The sequence below is a fragment of the Salvelinus fontinalis genome, chromosome 38 (genome assembly GCF_029448725.1).
Source record: "Salvelinus fontinalis isolate EN_2023a chromosome 38, ASM2944872v1, whole genome shotgun sequence".
In the NCBI taxonomy this organism is placed as follows: domain Eukaryota; kingdom Metazoa; phylum Chordata; class Actinopteri; order Salmoniformes; family Salmonidae; genus Salvelinus; species Salvelinus fontinalis.
In genome coordinates this window covers 12041694-12062752 of record NC_074702.1, presented here as the reverse complement: position 1 = coordinate 12062752, position 21059 = coordinate 12041694, and the positions used below count along the sequence as shown (strand labels likewise).

Below are 21059 nucleotides of genomic sequence, written 5' to 3'. Positions count from 1 at the left end.
CACGCTACGCACTTCAGCACTCGGCTGTCCAGAGCTTGTGTGGCCTACCACTTCGCGGCTGAGCGGTTGTTGCTCCTAGACGTTTCCACAATAACAGTTGACCGGGGAAGCAGGGAAGAAATTTGACAAACTGACTTGTTGGAAAGGTGGCATCCTATGACAGTGGTACCTTAAAGGTCACTGAGCTCTTCAAGGCAATTCTACTGCCAATGTTTGTCTATGGCGATTGCATGGCTGTGTGCTCTCAGCAATGGGTGTGGCTGAAATAGCCGAATCCACTAATTTGAATGGGTGTCCAAATACTTTTGTATATATTCCTCTAGAACAATTAGTGAAAAAATAACAGAAGACAGTGTTTAAAAGTAAAATAGAATTTATTTTCTCATGACAGTTATCATGGATTTCTGTCTTAGTGAAGATGTCTCCTCCAGTCTAGATCAATTAGTTGGAGGACATGGTGCTGCTAATCCAGGATTTGTAGTTGCAGACCTTGGTGTAGACACCAGGCTTGTTCCTCTGGGCACAGCCGTAACCCCAGGACACAACACCCTGCAGCTGACCATTGCACACCACGGGGCCACCGGAGTCTCCCTAATAGAGCGATGGGGAGACAGAAATTAAAGGTGAGCAGATTTGTTTCAGGGTATCAGTCAATCTAGGTTGAAGGATGGTTTTTGGAAATTCTGAATCGTATTTTCATTAACTCTGTTAATGGATCAGTGGAAGTGCTTCAACTCAGCTTACCTGGCAAGAGTCCTTGCCCCCCTCCATGAAGCCAGCACAGAACATGTTGGAGGTGATCTGTCCAGGATAGGCGCTGTTGCAGCTGCTGCTACTCAGGATGGGGAGATCCAAGCACCTCAGAGTGTCGGGGTAGTTGCCTAGAGACGGGCAGAAGAGGATTAGTCTCTCGATCATTCTCTCTGGTTCTGAGTGGTCAGTGATATAATTTATCATCAGTTTGAGAAACAATGAATACCAAAAGTCTGTGTGGGCATATTGTTAATGCTACTCACTGCTGCTGCCGGATAGGTTGCCCCAGCCAGAGACCAGACAGCGAGTGCCAGAGCTGGCACAGCTGGAGGGCAGAGCCACAGTGCTCACATAGCTGTTCAGGGAGGCGGGCTTGCTCAGCTTGATCAGCATGATGTCGTTGTCCAGGTTGCGGCTGTTGTAACTGGGGTGCATGATGACCTTCACTGAGTCGATGAACTGCTCAGTGCCCTCGTTGACGGCAATGTTGTGCTCACCCAGACGCACCTGGATGCGGCTGGGGAGAGAGTGAGGGGAGGGTTAATCAGATGTACTCAGACAAATACAGTTTCATGTCGAACATACTGTAGATGGCTTTGGTAAATATTTTTGAAGAAAGTTTCATCAGTCACTTACGACTTGTAGCAGTGAGCAGCAGACACCACCCATGTGCTGGAGATCAGGGAGCCACCACAGAAGTGGTACCCAGACTGCAGTGATGCCTGGTAGGATGCAGAGTTCTTTCTGCACTCATAACCTCCGACAATCTTGTCATCCTCATCCTCAATGGGGGCAGCGACTGAGTGGGGATGTAAAGGAGAAATCTTTGTAAAGAAAAAGGTCAAATGTACCAAACTTTTCAAATAGTGTATAGTTATAGCTGAATCCAGAGTTTTTTATTTTCATGCCGTCGTCAAGATTTTGGCCCACATTATTTCCTGTTGAATAAACCGGTACTCACACGCCACAGTGAACAGAGCGAGAAGAATAATGACCTTCATGGTTGTCTGTTTTTGCCTCGGTACTGAGCCACTGTCAGAGCCCTCTTATAAACCCACTCTGTCCTCTGCCATTGGTCAGTCTCAAGGGCATACATGTATACATTTCCATTGGTACCTGTCAAACAGTAACTTGCGTGTGAACGGACATATGGCTAACGAGGCTCCTCAACTGAGGATGTGTGCTTAACGGCATTACCTTACATCCCTACGTAAATTCCTATAATGTTAAACTGAATAGACATTTGCCCTTTTTTTGACTCTTCATTGAAGCAATATAGAAATGTGTATTCATACACAGTGCTTGGTTTTGTGTCACATACTTTCTCCAAAATAGATTCACTATGAGGCCACAAGGTGGAGTTTCATGACCTTGCATTTGAAGTAAGCCTGGCATTTTGCAACTGGTTTCCAGTATTGGTCAGAAAGGGGAGTGTCTCTAAGGGTTCCTCTGCTTAATTTATCAATATAGGCTGTTTGTTACTGAGCCTGTTTCTTTGATATTAAAAAAGAGCTATTAAACAAACAGTATAACAACATGGATTGTATAACAACATTAATCATATGCTCATGATATCTAATTGTTGTAATCTAATATGTTTTTGTTCCTTTACTGGTTTTTGACCTCAGAAATACCTATAGATGTTGTACAGTATCATAGATGGTGTTACAAATACAGCAGAATGTCACTCATCATTTGTACATTTTCAGAATGTATTTGATTGGATATACATTCATGAAAGGCTTTTTCAATATTTAGGGACAGGAAATTATTTTTAGATTGTGACTATAATCTATATAAATGAAATATAATAATGTAATGCTCTTATGCATTAGGAATTTTTCTTGGCATCATTACAGGAAAAACATGGCAGACATGACAAAAATAAACATAACAAAGTTAATGTTTGGTACAATGTAAACACAATAAATATAATAGATGTTTAGTCTGGACATAAACAGTTGGTACTGTTTGCTCAGTGAGATTAGGATGTCATGGGGAATTGTTTCAGTCTTGCAGATGGTGTGTGACCTGTAGGTGTGTTTGCACGCGTTTATCTGAGGCATGTACCAGGTTGAGCTACTGATCAGGTAATTTCTCGCAAATCCAGTGCCGCCGTTCACGACACCTGAGATCATTCCAGTTTTTCTTTTGGTCATTGAAGGTGTTAACCTCAGCACAGTCCTCGGTAGAGTCGATAGAGGCACCATTTGGCTCACCAGGAGACCAGAACCCTGTGGTCATTAGAGTCCCGTCCACCCATGTCCAAGTCCCCTTTGTCTCTCTGTCATTCAGACCAATCCAGAAAAACCTTTGTCTCTCTGTCAGTCAGACCAATCCAGAAAAACCTTTGTCTCTCTGTCAGTCAGACCAATCCAGAAAAACCTTTGTCTCTCTGTCAGTCAGACCAATCCAGAAAAACCTTTGTCTCTCTGTCAGTCAGACCAATCCAGAAAAACCTTTGTCTCTCTGTCAGTCAGACCAATCCAGAAAAACCTTTGTCTCTCTGTCAGTCAGACCGTTTAAATGTACAGATGAATTCCTCTTCCGCTCTGTTGTTTATGATCACCAGGTCTGCTCCTCTCTTTAGACAGTTCTGTCTGCTCTGTTGTTTATGATCACCAGGTCTGCTCCTCTCTTTAGACAGTTCTGTCTGCTCTGTTGTTTATGATCACCAGGTCTGCTCCTCTCTTTAGACAGTTCTGTCTGCTCTGTTGTTTATGATCACCAGGTCTGCTCCTCTCTTTAGACAGTTCTGTCTGCTCTGTTGTTTATGATCACCAGGTCTGCTCCTCTCTTTAGACAGTTCTGTCTGCTCTCATCCCACGATTCAGTCCTGTCAGAGATGTAGTACAAACTGGAACCAAACTTCTTCCATTCTTCAAGGCAGGTTTGATTCAGCATATTGTACCTTCTCTTTAGATCGGCCTTTTCTTTATCCAGGTTTTTGTTTTGGACCTGTAGCTCGTCTCTTTGTTCAGTCAGGTTGTTGTTGCTGGTTCTATAAACTAACAACCTCTCCTCCAAACTGACAGTGACTCCATTATAGTAGACAAACAGCACCATGATCCCAGCCAGTAGGAGAAGGCACAGCAGGCCCAGACACGCTGCAGCAACTCTGGAGCGTCTCCCCATCGAGCCCTCAGAGCCGTAGTTACTTTCTCCAGGTCTACTCTTTGGTGTGATGTCTTCTGTCTTGGTACCGGAATCATGTCCTTTCAGGGTCTCTGCACTGACATATGACCGAAGTCCACTCATCAGAATCACCACAGTCTTGTTCCTCCCTTTTAATGCATTTTGTGTTGTCAATGATACACTCAGACATCGTCATGTTATTTTCCGCCGTCATTCCAATTCAACTATTACATACACTGTATTCTAATATTGCTCTGTGACTGCACTGTGCTGGGGTTAAGACCCTAGGGAACAGGAAGACATTTTTTTTTACACCTGTGAGAAAGGAAATGACAACGGAACCACCCACCATGCAATTGTTAAAAGTGTTACAAAATATACAACTAAGCTGCCACCTAAGTTGTGTGCATGAAAATAATAAGAAAAATGCAGATGCTTGTGTCACTTCAGGTGGACATAATTATTTCCCAGGTAGGTTAATGTCTGAGCGTCAGATATAGGCCTACTGTTCACAGAAATGCAAATCCTTGAAGATCAGATAATGTGGCCGGTGGAGTGGGTATATAACAGTTTGTCTTCGTGATTGAGTCCTGTGTAGCAACCAAAAAACACAATCATAAAATACGTTATTCTCCTGGCTGTTTGCCGTTGCATGTCAGTCCTTGCTTTACTTGTTGAGAGAAATTGTTTAAGTTCACATTGATGTCCATCCTGTGATAATACTCAGTGAATAGTGAATATTTACTGAACACAGGCACTGTTATGTTTTCAAGTCTTGTATTTCCATGCAATTTCACACAGATTCTGTCTGTATTTCAGTCGCTGTCCTCATTGAGGATGATAAGATTGTCGGAGGGTATGAGTGCAGAAAGAACTCTGCATCCTACCAGGCATCACTGCAGTCTGGGTACCACTTCTGTGGTGGCTCCCTGATCTCCAGCACATGGGTGGTGTCTGCTGCTCACTGCTACAAGTCGTAAGTGACTGATGAAACTTTCTTCAAAAACATTTACAGTATGTTTGATATTAAACCTTTTTTTGTACATCTGATTAACCCTCTCTCCCCAGCCACATTCAGGTGTGTCTAGGTGACCACACAACATTGTCATCAACGAGGGCACTGAGCAGTTCGACTCAGGGAAGGTCATCATGCACCCCAGTTACAACAGCCGCAACCTGGACAACGACATCAAGCTGAGCAAGCCCGCCTCCCTGAACAGCTACATGTGCACTGTGGTCATGCCCTGTAGCTGTGGCAGCTCTGGCACCCGCTGGCTGGGGCATCCTACCCAGCAGAGGCTGTGAGTAGCATCAACAATATGCTCACAAATACTTTTAGTATTCGTTGTTTATCAAACTGATTCCAAATGATATCACTGACCACTTAGAACCAGAGGGAGAATGTTTGATATATTAATCCTGTTTTGCTTCTCTCTAGCCTTCTACCCCAACCAACTGTTCTGCCTGGATCTGCCCATCCTGAGCAGCGGAAACAGCGCCTACCCTGCGCTGGCTTCATGGAGTGAGGCAAGGAGGCTTGCCAGGTAACCTGAGTTGAATTCATAGCGCACCTTTCTACTGTTGTCCTTTTCATTTGATTTGTTAAAAGCTCTCTGTTCTCTCTCTCATCTGTTTTGATTAACCAGCTTCAAACCAATATTGAAAGATGCACCTCTAACCACCTTTCACTTGCCCCTCTTCCTTCTTTCAGGGAGACCGTGGTGGGCAATGGGCAGCTGCAGGGTGCTGTGTCCTGTGGTTACAGTTGTGCCAAGACAAAGATCTACAACTCCTGGATAAGCAGCACCATGTCCTCCAACTAATTGATTTAGACTGGAAGAGACATATTCTCTAAGACAGAAACCCATGATAACTGGTATGAGAAAATAAAAACACCATATTTTGACATTCATTCTTTAAAGTGCATTACTATGAGTGCAATATGTGCTTTTAGGAAGGTATGAAACGGGTATCTGGCTAGTGCTTATTATGTCTACTTTGTAAAGCAAGAGTTGCAGACAACAGCTCAATCTGTTCAATGCCGATTGTGCACTGTTAGCTGGTGAGCCGTTTCCTGGAAACTTAATGACATGAGAATGAACAACTGTCAGTGGAAATATGATGACACATGAACTAGCAACTGCAATAGACATGAGTAGAACATGCTTTGGTTAATTCATGAAAATTACACAAATGTAGTCTTTCAGCTGTACAGAAAACATTTTAAAATGTAGAATGTTGACAATATGCAAACAATTAACCTAAATGTGTAGCTATGCAGCTAAGACAGATAATGAATAAAGGTTTGTGTTTGTTTGTCTGCTGACTTAAAATGGTGAACTTAAAATGGCAAATGCCTCTTCGATGAGGTTTAACGGTGGCTGGCATCCAATAAATGTTGCATTACCACCAACCTACTAGACTGGAGTACAACTCCCTTATACTTCGCTTGAAAAAAATAAGTAAATACCCTACCATCTAACACTACACTTATAACACCACCATACTCCACTATTTAGTCTGATTTCAGGCCAACCACCTGAAAGGATGGGACACCACCACTTAACACACCCTGTAACTCTGATGTCAAGTCTCACACACCCAAATACCTCTCTGCAGCTGTCACCTCAACTTTCTGCGACGTATGTGCCATCCCTGCAGGACAGTTGATAACCGTTGCTAAAAAGCCAATCTTACTGAAACAAATATCACTTGTTGGCCTCTCTCTGTACTGGTACAGATCTACTACTCACACCACTCCTCTCAGGATCCCTCCCCCTTGACCCATTTTCCTCTACTTCACTGCCTCAGCATATGACAACTAATGCACTCCTCTAACCCTGTAAACCTCAACCTGCCTCTCTCACACGGGACATTTCTGATCCCCAGCCCCATGGGAACCCCTACAATTAACACATACCACTACTTTCCCCAATGCTTCACATTCCTTTGTCTCATGCCCTTCTGCACACCTACAAACCTTCCTCCTACACACTGCTGACACATGGCCATAAGCTTGACACCTGAAAGAAAGTAATGTATTCGGCACAAAAGGTCATACAGGATAATACACTGCTCAAAAAAATAAAGGGAACACTTAAACAACACAATGTAACTCCAAGTCAATCACACTTCTGTGAAATCAAACTGTCCACTTAGGAAGCAACACTGATTAACAATAAATTTCACATGCTGTTGTGCAAATGGAATAGACAACAGGTGGAAATTAGAGGCCATTAGCAAGACACGCCCAATAAAGGAGTGGTTCTGCAGGTGGTGACCACAGACCACTTCTCAGTTCCTATGCTTCCTGGCTGATGTTTTGGTCACTTTTGAATGCTGGCGGTGCTTTCACTCTAGTGGTAGCATGAGACGGAGTCTACAACCCACACAAGTGGCTCAGGTAGTGCAGCTCATCCAGGATGGCACATCAATGCGAGCTGTGGCAAGAAGGTTTGCTGTGTCTGTCAGCGTAGTGTCCAGAGCATGGAGGCGCTACCAGGAGACAGGCCAGTACATCAGGAGACGTGGAGGAGGCCGTAGGAGGGCAACAACCCAGCAGCAGGACCGCTACCTCCGCCTTTGTGCAAGGAGGTGCACTGCCAGAGCCCTGCAAAATGACCTCCAGCAGGCCACAAATGTGCAAACTCAAAAGAACAGACAATGACTTATGTTTCACCACTCCTGCCACCCTGTCTGCATCACACCAAACGACAACCATCACACACACTGGGAAACTTCCCCTTCAGTTGGTCAACTTTTACAGTTACTGTTACCCCAGTAATCACACCTTTCAATGGCGCCCATTTCTTGAGAGCAAAACATTTCACATTTCTTGCCTCCATTCGTTTAACGCAGACAGCCCCCCCTCGACCAGCAGAAACACAAACAATTATCACAAGACCATTTCTGGATACGCTTACTGATCCCACAGCACAAAACTATGTTTTCACCCACCCTGATAGATCACCCAAAAGGCAAGAGTCCACTCTTAACAATAACGTCACTTCTAGACAGACTCATCTTCATTCTGACCCTCAGTGCAAGCCTCGGCCCCGAGAACTTCACCACACCTACCACCTCCGATGCTTCGACCTCATTAACTTCCCTTTCTCCTCCTGTCTTCAGCTCACTCTGCTTTCACTTTCTAACATTCTTATTTAACAAACCATCTCCCTTTTTTCCGTCATTTTTAACCGACTCAAGTTCACCCTCTTCCTCCCTCTCTGCCCTCCATTCCTCCTCCGTATTCAAAGTATACGTCTCCTTATGCTAATACTGCACTTCTCCTGACATACATTATGTTCTTGCATTATAAGCAAATGCTTTACACATTCATATTCCTTTATCTAGCACTGGGAACATGTGACAGTGGACTGGTGACGTAAATATTCAGCGACGCTCTACGGTTTGTGTACAATTTCAAGCTTGACGGGAGGGTTACGTTTAGGACAACTGCATCAAATGTGTCTTTGTTTTGTTTTTTAATCGTGAGGTGAGTAAAATAAGATTTTATATCACAAAGTGTATTGACATTTTCGAGATTAAAGCTAGCTAACTTGAAGCGAAGTGCCTTGCATTGCTATATCAGCACCACCAGTAATATATGCGGAATGCGCAACCATTGCGGATGTGGTGCAGAAAGAATGCGCATCGCTGCGACAAACGCAATTATAAAGGTGTTAGACATCGTCATCATCAAGTTGAAACCTATATTGTAAATTATTTGTAATTTGTGTAACTATTTGGTAACATGTACTATATTTCTCTCTTTTATAGAATTCCCTCGATCCTCTATTTACTCAAGTCTATCTGCACATCTCTGTTGATGGGTACTGTCATATAGTTGTTTTTGCACTAACATAAAGGAATTTCAATTCTAGTTTTCAGAGAGAGTACATGTATCTCTTGGCCAGCTTTTAATTAATTAATTACTAATATATTATGCAAACGAATGCACATTACAGTGAATGTTGATCTCAGTATGTCCCTGCACAAGATGCTCATCTAGCGCCCCTATTTTTTTATGTGCCACTTTATTGTAGCCTGTGAACATATGCCTTATGCTGCCCCCACTGAAAGATTAGTTAGTTGTCAGGCAGATATTGCTCGTCCCCAACAATGGTGTGGTACGGCCAGCCGTCTGTCGCTGTGTGAATGGAACTGTCAGTTGGTCCGTCTGTAAACCAGGCCTGACTCATGACTGAGTACTACGAGGAGGGGGGGCTGCTGTACGAGCACTCGCCTCCGATGCACATCAAAGTGGAGTCTCCGGAGGGACCCTTCGGAGGGGGCGTCTCAGAGGACGGCTTTCCCAGGGAGGATGAGGACTCGGAAGGCAGCTGCGACCAAAGCAGTGGGCTGCCTGGTGGACTCCCCTTCAACGTGGTAGTGGTGCATCCGAACATCATGACTCCTGGCATGTCCTCAGATGACCTCCTATCCATGGAACAGCGTAAGCTTTAACCAACTTTTAGCTATAAACCGCATGTCTATTGTTCAATATTGATGCTTGCAGTGGTGCTCTGTACTGTTATGATATGTTTTGACTATTACATTTTTGTGTTTCACCTCATATGACACATAGCAAACACCTATAGATCAACTCTGTCTTTCTGTAGACAGAGGTATGTCCTCTGTGTTGGCAGCAGGGGGTGCAGGCAAGAGGAAGAGTCGTTTTAGCGGTGCAGAGCTGGAGGTGCTGGTTTCTGAGGTGACGCGGTGTGAGGGAGAGCTTTTTGGTCCTGCTGGGAGACTCCGGCGCAGGGAGAGAGAGAGGATCTGGGCAGGAATCCTGGAGCGGGTCAACGCTGTGTCCAGAGTCCCTCGCACCCTCCGCGAGGTCAAGAAGCGCTGGGACGACCTGAAGAGACGCAATGGAGGCAGGCTGGCAGACGCTAGGCACCGAACTTGTTACCTGCCATCTAATAGAGGGGCTTCCATGCTGGAAAGGTCAGCTCAGGCAAGCCCCAGGCTTCACCAGGCCAGACAGAAGCAAAGCACCAGAGGGAAGGCCAGTTTCACATGCTTCACTGATACAGAACCAGGTAAATCTGAACACTAACAATGAGGTAAAGCCTTAGATTCAAGCCTTGTAGAAACATTCAGATAATGCATATAAAAACAGATTTTTCTAAACCACTGCTTTCTACTATATCCTCTTGTTTATTGCAGTGGGTGGAGGTGAAGGGTCGGAGAGGGATGGCTTTGAGAAGGATGAGGATAGTGGTGAGCGGGAAGGGGAAGGGGAGGCGGGAGAGGCGGAATGCGAGGGGGCAGAGAGCAGTATGGAGGAAAAGCTGGGTTTAGGACTGGGAATAGGGCCTCCCCCTAACTCGGAACGCTGGCTGCCTCCCTCTCCCCTCTACAGCGCCCCTTTCCTCAATGGGACCCCTCAGCCTAGTCCCCAGCCCTCACTAGGGGCCCAGCAGGGACCCCTGGAGGCCCCTCCTCGCGGCTCATGGCTGGAGGACGAGCTCCGCGGCATGGGGGAGGCAGCTCTGCAGCTGGGGGATCGGGTGGAGCAGAGTCTTCGGGAGTTTGGGGAGGGATTCAGACGTGATATGAGAACATTAGTGGTCTCTCAAGAAGCACTGGCAACCAGCCTACAGCAAAACAATGTTCTCCTGCAAAGGCTGCTGGGAGTCCTAGAGGCACAGCAGCAGCAACAACAACAACCACCACAGCAGCAGCCACATCATTCCCAAAAACAACAGCCACAACAGTCAATAACGCAGCAACCACAACAGTTACAGCAACAGCAACCACAGCCTCAACAACTGATTCAGCAGCAGCAGCAGCCGCAGCAACAACAACAGATACAATTGCTGGTGCAGCAGCAGCAACAACAACAGATACAACCGCTACCACAGCAACCGCAACACCCCCAGAGTCCAAGTAATTTAGCAGTTGCCCCTGTACCACCACCCCCAGATATTCTTGATGGTACCACCCGTCCAAATCCACCCGCAGTCATTAATGGAATCGTCCAACGGCCAAGGCGGGGGAGAATTGTTGATCATAGACGAAGAAAAAGGCGTTAGATAAAGAGATGTAAATAAGCTTTGATGTACTTTATTTATTTTCTTTTATACAATCTGATTTGAAATTATTGTGTCCCTCTAATTTCAACCAACGTTGAAAAAGTTATGTTTCATGAGTACATTTGTTGTGTAAAGTATTCAGACCCCTTGACTTTTTCCACATTTTGTTACGTTACAGCCTTATTCTAAAATTGATTAAATTAATGTTTTTCCTCATCAATCTACACACAATACACAATAATGACAAAGCGAAAACAGGTTTTAAGAAATGTTTACATAAGTACTTAGACCCTTTGCTATGAGACTTGAAATTGAGATCAGGTGCATCCTTTTTCCATTGATCATCCTTGAGATGTTTCTACAACTTGGAGTCCACTGTGGTAAATTAAGGTCCCAGAGTTGACAGTGTATGTCAGAGCAAAAACCAAGCCATGAGGTGGAAGGAATTGTCTGTAGAGCTTTAAGACAGGATTGTGTCAAGGCACAGATCTGTGGAAGGGTACTACAAAATGTCTACAGCATTGAAGGTCCCCAAGAACACAGTGGCCTCAATCATTTTTAAATGGAAGAAGTTTGGAACAACCAAAATCTTCCTAAAGTTTGCCTCCCGGCCAAACTGAGCAATTAGAGAAGGGCCTTGGTCAGAGAGGTGACCAAGAACCCAATGGTCACTCTGACAGAGTTCCTCTGTGGAGATGGGAGAACCTTCCAGAAGGACAACCATCTCTGCAGCACTCAACCAATCAGGCCTTTATGGTAGAGTGGCCAGATGGAAGCCACTCCTCAGTAAAAGGCACGTGACAGCCTGTTTGGAGTTTGCCAAAAGGCACCTAAAGACTCTCAGACCATGAGAAACAAGATTCTCTGATCTGATGAAACCAAGGTTGAACTCATTGGCCTGAATGCCAAGCATCACGTCTTGAGGAAACCTGGCACCATCCCTACTGTGACGCATGGTGGTGGCAGCATCATGCTGTGGGGATGTTTTTCAGCGGCAGGGACTGGGAGCCTAGTCAGGATTGAGGGAAAGATGAACAGAGCAAAGTACAGAGAGATCCTTGATGAAAACCTGCCCCAGAGCGCTCAGAACCTCAGACTGGGGCGAAGGTTCACCTTCCAACACCTTCCAACAGGACAACTCAGCCAACTCAGGACAACTCAGCACTCAGCCAAAACAACGCAGGAGTGGCTTCGGGACAAGTCTCAATGTCCTTAAGTGGCCCAGACTTGAACCCGATCGAACATCTTTGGAGAGACCTGAAAATAGCTGTGCAGCAACCCTACCCATCCACCCTGACAGAGCTTAAGAGGATCTGCAGAGAAGAGTGGGAGAAACTCCCTAAATACAGGTGTGCCAAGCTTGTAGCGTCATAACCAGGAATGCTGTAATCGCTGCCAAAGGTGCTTCAACAAAGTACTGAGTAAAGGGTCTGAATACCTATGTAAATGTCATATTTCAGTGTTTATTTTTTATAAATTAGCAAACATTTCTAAAAACTTGTTTTTGCTTTGTCATTATGGAGTATTGTGTGGATGAAGAAAAAAGCCATTTAATCATTTTTAGAATAAGGCTTTAACTTAACAAAATGTGCAAAAAGTCAAGGGGTCTGAATACTTTCCGAATGCACTGTATATATTATTTAAACTAAACACAGTAGGCTATTTGAAGGTTCAGCCCTGATCCATATATATTAGCATAATGTATTGGTTAGAAGTTGCTGCAATAGAACCAAGAAATGTCAGAGATTTCTGTTTTGTCCAAATCTTGTAGATAGACAATCTGCATTACATTAACAAAAAGCACATTGGAGTCTGCAGCAATCTATCATTAGAGCATATTAGTAAATGACCATTGAAATGTAATATACCAATGCATATGTACATGTTCTGATTGCTCTTCCAGTTTTATGATACATATTAAACATGCATTGTGTGACAGGCTGGACATACACATGCAAATCTTAGAAAAAAAGTATTATACAATGGGTATTTAACATGTGATGATAAATCATTTTATAATTGGGCTATAATGTTTAAGATATGGAAATGTTTCCCTACATAGCTCTTAAATGAAAATCTGCATCAGTATGTATTTTGCTTCAGATTTTCTTTCTGTTTTTCGTGATGTTATCAATTTACTAAGCATTATCTGCAAGTATGATGTATGTGTTATCTTGCATGCAGTGTGTGATGTGTAGACAAAATGCAAGGGATCTGTAAAAAAAAAATTGCGCATTTGTGAAACCATTTTGCACAATTTATATACCTAAATATAGTTTTAGGGTCTGACTCTGTTCTGAGACATGTATTGACTAAAGATGAATAAAGACAACCCTGAACTATATCTCATCACAGCTCTTCAATAGCTCTTTATTCAGACAAGTGCTGCTGGTGCAACCTGTTGACTGATGTGAGTGAATGCTCATGGATAAATGTAAAATGCATTGCTTTCGTTTCAATACTCATGACAATCTGAAGTGGATAAACATATCACCTGCAGAATGCAGGGCAGGCGAAGACCTTTCACTTCACACCATCACACTCTAGCGGCCAGTAACATAATATACAATTCGTTTCGCCTTCACGTTGATGAAGAGGGGGCATAGAGAACCATCTTTGGAGGAGTGCTGCATGGGTAAAACATGGCTGCTGTGAATTCGTCAGAGAGACGCCAGGGCGACCCCAACGATGAGTTGGGGGACCCGGGGGGTTTAGCACAGAAATGCGAATCATTTGAGTATAAATCGACAGACCCCGATAACACTTTTGCTGTTGAGGAAGACAGGATTAATGAGGACTCCAATGAAAATAGAGCATCTAGTATTGTTACCGATGGGCTTGCTAGCCAGATTGAAGGTAGCATTGCGCTTCGAGTTAATGATAGATCAGAGATAGGTAATGAGTTGGTAGATTTAACATCTTCTGAAGAAAAAACCCACAACACCGATGTTTCCTACAACAAGCAGCGGCATTTCGATTGGTCTGAGACGGAGGACGAGGAAGACGGCACGGATGCAAAACAGAATGGAAACGACGGTAAGTTTATGTTTGCTAGCTAGCGTTGACTATCTTTCTTCGAATAGCCTGCCTTATCAATATGAGCTATCTAAGTTTCGTCTATCTATTTAGGAAAACAGTCGTGTGCAAAAACAGACTGAAATGTACGGGGTATCCCTGGAAACATGCAGGATGCAGCATTGACTGTAAATGTGCTCATGCTCACTTTAATTGCCAAGATGCTAGCTAGTTGTCTCATGCACGAAATGAGCTAGCTTTGTTATTGGCCAACCGTTTATCCAATAGAATATTGATCATGCAGGTGACTCAAAATAGTACACTAATCGTACCCTTTGATGGCATAAATGCCTTTTCATAATATTTTTGTGGAGATTGATTTGTGTAGTAGGACTGTTTTCATATTTAGTCTCAAAACGTTTGTATTTATGCTTACTCATGAACGCTTCACAATGACAATGTTTTATTTCTTTTGAATTTATAGTTCATAATGGTGATATGGGGATGACTCCTGAGGTGCAGCAGGATAAGATTACTGAAGATATCTCAGATGCAGAGGATAAGGAAAAATCACATTCTGATGAGGAGATGGATGTATCAAAAGACACAGGTGAAGAACAAGATTGTAATGGAGGAAAGGGGGCAGAGGAGGAAGAAGAAGAAGAGGAAGGAGGAGGAGGAGAAGAGGAGCAAACAGTGAAACGGAGGAAATGTAGTCTGGAGTGCAAAGACTGTGGGAAGAGGTTCACCCGCCGGGAGACATTCAACCTCCATCGTCACTTCCACGCTCACCAGGATGAACTGGCCTCACTCACCTGTAAGGAGTGCGGCCTTACCTTCCATCACCGCAGCAGCCTCATCAAGCACCGCAGTGAGCACCAACAGAAGGTTGACCAGCCTGTGGAGCGGAAGAGAAGGAGCCCACAGGGAGTCCACAAGGAGGAGAGGTCAGGCTTCCAGTGTGACCACTGTGAAGAGACTTTCCCATCACTGAGCAAACTGAGGCTCCACACCTGCAACTGTGCCCCGGATAAGGCGTACCGCTGTCCCCTGTGCCGCAAAGAGTTCCGCATGAAGATCTCCATCACCAGCCACATGCAGAACCACTCCCTGAGCTCCCACCCCTTCCGCTGCCAGGAGTGCCACAAGAGCTTCTCTGACATATTTTCCCTGCGTGACCACCAGGGCTCCCATGCCTCCCTCAAGCCCTATGCATGCCCAGAGTGTGGCATGGTGTTCAGGCACCGCTCTGTCATGGAGGACCACCGTCGTAAGCACACAGAGGACACACCAGGCCCCCACCGGTGCAACATCTGTGGGAAGCACTTCAAGTATTCCAGCCTCCTGCAACAGCACCAATACCTTCACACAGGCCAGAAACCATTCCGCTGCCCAGACTGTGGCAAAACGTTTGCCTTAGCCCAGAACATGAAGGCGCACTGCCGCCAGCATAGACGGCACCCTCACGCCTGCTCTATCTGCCCCCTCACTTTCCCCGACCAGGGCAGTCTGCAGGCTCACGTGTCATGCCACGAGACAGTCGGGGGAGGAGACAAGGAGAACACAAACCACGGGGTGGAGCCAAAACGTATATTCAACTGTCCCCTCTGTCCTCAGAACTTTCCTTCACCAGCTGACCTGAGGGCTCACATGCTGATCCATGAAGCGGAGCATGAGAGGATGGAGAACGGGGCGTGTAAAGACTGGGAAACAAACCGTTACACCTGTCCCCACTGCCCTGCCACCTACTCTGACCAGTCTAATATGATGGCCCACCTGACAACTCACGCGTCTGCCCGGGTCAGTGTAGAGAGGCAGGGTAATGGACTTGAAGTAGGGAGATCTGCTCCACTTAACACTGCCAATGTTCCAGGGAGGTGGCATAGGGAGGAGATGAGTAGTAAGCCTTTAAAGTGTCCAGACTGTGGCAAGTCGTTCCGTCACCGCTCTGTGTTAACGCTGCACATGCGTATTCATTCCAAGGACAAGCCTTACCAGTGCAGGGTGTGCAACAAGTCCTTCAGATTCAACAGCTATCTGCAGCAGCACATGATCATTCACACTGGGGAGAAACCATACAAGTGCCCAGACTGCAGCAAGGACTTTGCTTTCCTGCAGAACATGAGAACCCATCAGAGGCTGCACACACAGAAACCGTTCCGCTGCACAAAGTGCCGTAAGGGATACAGCGACGAGAATCAGCTTCAGCGCCATTTGCTGTCACACAACGGTGAAAAGCCCCACAAGTGCCACCTCTGTGAAAAGAGCTTTGGGCTGGCCTACCTGCTGCGGGACCATCTGAACACCCACACAGGCGAAAGGCCCCATCGCTGTCAGGAGTGCCACAAGACATTCCCCTGGCTCGGCAGCCTGCTGGTGCATCAGAAAATCCACGCTCGAAAGCGCCAGGGGTCGAGTCAGCCTTATTCTTTTCCAATGGCCATGAGGATAAGAGACAGGGGTAGCAGGGGCCGGAGCGGAGGCAGGCTGGCATCAGGCTGGCCCAGGTGGGGTGGAATGGGGCGATCAGGTATGGACACGCCCCAACAAACACCTCCATATCAAGTCCCAATGTCTAGGAGTCCTGAGTGGCAGAGGAGGCCGGCCCAGCCACAGCCTCCCATGTTTTCATCCCAGATGGATATGCAGCAGTCAGGGGAGACGTCTGCGAGAAGGCCTCCACCAGTCCACCAACAGTGGCGGGTGGAAGGTGGAGAACTGAGGCCTGTCCCACTGCCTAACCAGTCTCAACCGTCTCAGGATCCTGAAAGACAACCAGCGCCTGTCCAACAGCAGCCATCTCCACAAACACAGCCACAGCAGGTACCACAGTCTCCACTGATACAACAACAAGTACAGTTACAGTTACAGCTACAGCCACATCTACATCCGCAGCTGCGCCAACAGCAGGTTCAGCATCATCTACAGTCTCCACTGATCCAACAGCAATTACAGTGGCAGCAACCAGGTGGACAGCTCCAGCCTCAGCCAGTACCACAGCAGCAGTGGCAGCCTGACAGACACTTGCTCCAGCTCCAGCAAAAGCTGCCCTGGTTACCAGATGCTCAGCCCCGGCCCACCCCACCACAGCAACCCCAGCAGTGGCACTCAGATGGCCTGCCTCGGCCACCCCAACAGCAAAGGAGTTCAAGCAGGGCAGAGGCACCTACAACGTCACAGCCTGGCCTTAGTGCATCTCAGAGCCTAGAACCCCCTCCTACAGGAGAAAGTGGAGGGACCATGCCCTTGGGTAACAAAACACCCCCAGTGGCCGGGCCACAGAACCCCAGCCCATTAGCTGTGAGTGAGCAGGAGCAACACAGACAACAGCCGAAGCCCATGAGCTGGGGTAACACACCCACTACACCACCAGTCCCCACACTGAGCTCTGTTCAGCTTGACTTCCCTGGGTCCCCCATTTACATGGATGGGGCTGCTTTGTGGGGTGGGCTGAGGACCTCTCCAGCAGTGCCACCATCCCAAAGCACATCAAACAAACTGGGCCAAGAGCTTAAGCTGCCAAGATGGTCGAGCGTCTCAGTGCCAATGCACAAAGCTGTTAATGAATCATCCACACCTCCTAGAAAAGAGGACACTAGAGTTTGGGACTTTAATGCACCTCTGGTAATGTCCCCAACTGTTAGTTCATCAGAGAAAGCTGGGAGTGGGCGTGAGCAGCAGAAACAGTGGTCTCCAGCTCTACTCAGTACATCCTCCTCAGCTCAGATGAGCCACAGCTCTGTCATGTCAATTTCAAGCCCTCCATCTCATGGGATTGGAGGTAGTCCATGGGATTTCAAAGGATCCCCCTCAAACAAATCAGGCCTTAGCCAGGAGTTAGAGCAGCAGCAGCAAAAACATCTATCCTCCAGCTGGACCAATGTACCCACATCCACCCAGAATGTTCCCATCTCCATTCAATATGACCCACAACGTTTCACTCACGGGGTGGGACCAACTGTGTGGGGTTTCCAAACCACTCCAGCTGGCCCGCAGCAGCAGCCAATGGTAACAGGCACTCAAATCATCATAAATCAGACCTCTCCTTTCTTCTCTCCTCTCCCTCCGCTCCCTCCTCTTAGTTTGCCTGGCTCACACCCTCTTCACTCTGTAGCAGTCGGCTCTCTACCAAGGCCTCCACACCCAAACATTTTCTTCACGCCACAGGCGGTCATGAGTGAGAGGCCACACATGACACAGACCCTGTCGCTACCTCAGCTAGCCCCACGGCCTGTTCCTCACAAACTGGGTCGTTTGCCTTATGCCCCAGACCGCCTTCTCCAGTGCATGATCTGTGGGTGCTCTCTACCCCGGGAGTTAGACTTGCAAATGCACTACATGCAGCATGCACAGGGAGAGATTTGACACTGGCAAAGAGTGCATCTACCACTCTGTTTTTCCAAAAGTTTTTAATGTACATTTATTGTATAACTATAGCAATTTAGCTGTGTTTTGTGTCCGTTTTGGACATTGTCCATGTTGTTGATCTCTCACTCTATAAGAAAGGGTCAGATCTCAAAAAGTGTATAGTTTGTTAACTGACAACCGTGGTTGATCAAGTTTTCTGTGTTCACAGCTTTGCCTTGAACTGCAAAGAGCTTAGAAATATGACTGTGTAATGGATTTCTTGGCCAGTACCATATTTACTGTGTTGTAAACATACCAAGGATTTACACTCAGTGGCCGGTTTATTAGGTACACCACCCTGTTCACAAAAATATTTTGCTCCTATCGACAGTGAGTCACGTGGCCTTGGCTTGCTATGTAAAGCGAGGCACTGGCATTCAGTTACTATTGGATTGAACGTTGGAATGGGCGAAACAAGTGACCTAAGCAACGTTGAGTGTATTAGGATCGTTGGTGCCAGGCGCGCCGGTTACAGTATCTCAGAAATGGCATACGTTTTTCACACACGACAGTGTCTTGGGTTTATTGAGAATGGTGCGAAAAACCAAAAACAGTCAGTGGTACTAGATGGGTGTACCTTAAACTGGCCACTGAGTGTGTATGTCAACTTATGGATCTTTGTTAGTTTTTTCTTTCTGTGTACACTCCTGTCTTTGTTATACCATTTTCAAGTGGATTTCACCTGTTGCACTGTATATTTGTGCCTTTTATTGTTTCAAAACACTCTGCATGTTCTTTCTGCTCTCTCTTAATGTTGTAGTGGGTGTTATTCAAATTGTCAGGTCTCTGAATAATGAGTCATTTGTATGAGTCATTTCTTATTCTGTCTTCATTTGGGTTAACGTTTATCTTGTTTTGGTGCTAGAGTTATGAAATTAGACTTATTGGGAGGAGCCACATTTTATCCAAACAGTGTGGCATGGGTTAGTATACAATTAATGTATTGTATTCAAATGAATAACTAATAACTCACTTTACCTGTTGGGTTTGTGATATTGTATCAACAACATGACAATGTTGCCAGAAGATACGCTTGTTTACACTGAGCTGCACTGGGGTCGGAAAGCAATCATTAAGACACTGTGGAGCAGATGCAAGATATGGGTAGGAAAAAGTACCTCAATCCAAGGATGGGATATGCCACTGTATGCAAAATGTTACCTTTATCCAGATTGTACATATCTTGCACCGGCTCCAGTGTCTTAATGTAACCATGTTTGCGTTCAGAAACCAGTACAGCTCAGTGTAAATCAACGTAATGGTAGGGTCGTTATCTTCTGGCACAACATAATGTAACATATTTGACGTTTTACTACATCTGTGCATTAGCAGTAGTTTTAAATATGTAAATACCTGGTAATAAAAATCATTGGGAAAGAATGCCATATTGTCGTCTGTATTCAATAAAACACAATGACATAATAGTCCTGCAATAATGAAAACAGTCTACCAAATCGATGTTTTCAAAATGCGTTGCATAATATCCGTTACATTGCATGTTGGGAACTAATGGTTGGGTCTAATGGTGCTTGAAATTAAAGACGAATGGGAACTTGGAAAAAACGAGGTCAATTCATGACGTCGGTCACGTAAAGACGGAGCTCTAGAAAGGGGCCCGAGTTCCCGATTTGTAATTTTGAGTTGGATGACGGTTCAAAACGATTTTCCCCATTCAGGGCTCGTTTGTTCAGAGTTCCCATTTGTGTTATTGAACGCACTGAAGTCGGAAATCAGAAATGTCCCACTTCTGAGTTTTTTAAAAGTTATTTATTTTTATTAACAACAAATCAATACAGAAAGTACATCAGGGAACACAAGTATATATAGATTATATATAATGGACAATCGAGCTAGGGGGTACAATATCACATTACAATTACACAAGGACCTTAAGGGACATACATACACTTACAATTCTAACAGCTTTTTTGTTAGTAGAGTATTTAATTGTCTTAAAATATAGTCCAATTTATTTTTGTAGAGTAAGAAAATGTGTTTTTTTGTTTGTAAATTTACATTTGTGTATATGAAATTTGGCCAAAAGAATAATGAAATTAAATTACATAAAAATGTTTCTGCTCATTTCTATCGTATGTAAAGAATCCAAGCAGTACGTCTCTCCACAATAGTGTAAAATCTTCATAAATGTGTTCAATTATAAATCTACTGATGTCTTGCCACAGTTTTCTTACATGAATACAATGCCAAAAAAGATGCAACACTGTTTCTGGGTGGTCATTACAAAAGGAACAATTTGAGTTGATGTTTTCCTTAAACTTCTTCATATAGTGGTTGGCAGGATAATATTTATGAATAATTTTAAAGGAAACTTCCTTAATTTTGTTAACAAGTAGGTATGTGTGTGGCAACATCCAAACTTTTTCCCAACAGATATCAATAAATCCATTCCAATAAGGCATGACATAAGGTTTGTATCGCTCTGTTGTTGAATGGACCAAAAGAGAAACAGATATTTCCTACTGATGAGTCAACAGGGTTAAAGGAAGGTAGGCTCTGAGGGTCAGGTCTTGACACGTTCCTGAATAACAGAGCAACACCTGAGGGAATGGCATCTAAAACAATTGCAAAATCTTTAGGTGTTACAGGGATCTTGTAAAGTGATACGAATTCCTTATAACTTAGTAAAAGACCCTCTGCATTTACCAGTTGGCTCACCAATAGGATATTATTTTGGAACCAATATTC

General features: G+C 45.1%; 3 protein-coding genes and 1 pseudogene across 4 annotated transcripts; 2 read left to right on the top strand and 2 right to left on the bottom strand.

Annotated features, from left to right (window-relative positions):
- Positions 1-402: 402 nt before the first annotated feature.
- Positions 403-1646, bottom strand: LOC129837130 (trypsin-3-like; the record flags this gene model as incomplete). The annotated part of the gene is made up of 4 exons (XM_055903045.1): positions 403-591; positions 745-881; positions 1017-1270; positions 1390-1646. Coding segments are annotated over 4 exons (798 nt in total), but the record flags the coding sequence as incomplete, so codon positions are not given.
- Positions 1647-2967: 1321 nt separating this feature from the next.
- On the bottom strand, positions 2968-8229 carry LOC129838038 (C-type lectin domain family 9 member A-like; annotated as a pseudogene).
- Positions 8230-8275: 46 nt separating this feature from the next.
- si:ch211-261d7.3 (AT-rich interactive domain-containing protein 1A) lies at positions 8276-13280 on the top strand. 2 transcript variants are annotated; one of them, XM_055904686.1, is made up of 5 exons: positions 8276-8383; positions 8668-8720; positions 9079-9343; positions 9510-9935; positions 10063-13280. In XM_055904686.1, the coding sequence occupies exons 3-5, from the start codon at positions 9088-9090 to the stop codon at positions 10929-10931; spliced, it is 1551 nt and encodes a 516-aa protein (XP_055760661.1). In that variant the 5' UTR covers positions 8276-8383; positions 8668-8720; positions 9079-9087; the 3' UTR covers positions 10932-13280. The 2 variants fall into 2 exon arrangements, with proteins under 2 accessions (XP_055760661.1, XP_055760662.1); XM_055904687.1 differs by having other exon boundaries at positions 8668-9343; positions 9537-9935.
- A 228-nt stretch (positions 13281-13508) lies between these two features.
- LOC129837449 (zinc finger protein 628-like) lies at positions 13509-19733 on the top strand. Its single transcript, XM_055903613.1, has 2 exons — positions 13509-13967; positions 14431-19733. The coding sequence occupies exons 1-2, from the start codon at positions 13574-13576 to the stop codon at positions 18309-18311; spliced, it is 4275 nt and encodes a 1424-aa protein (XP_055759588.1). The 5' UTR covers positions 13509-13573; the 3' UTR covers positions 18312-19733.
- Positions 19734-21059: the final 1326 nt, after the last annotated feature.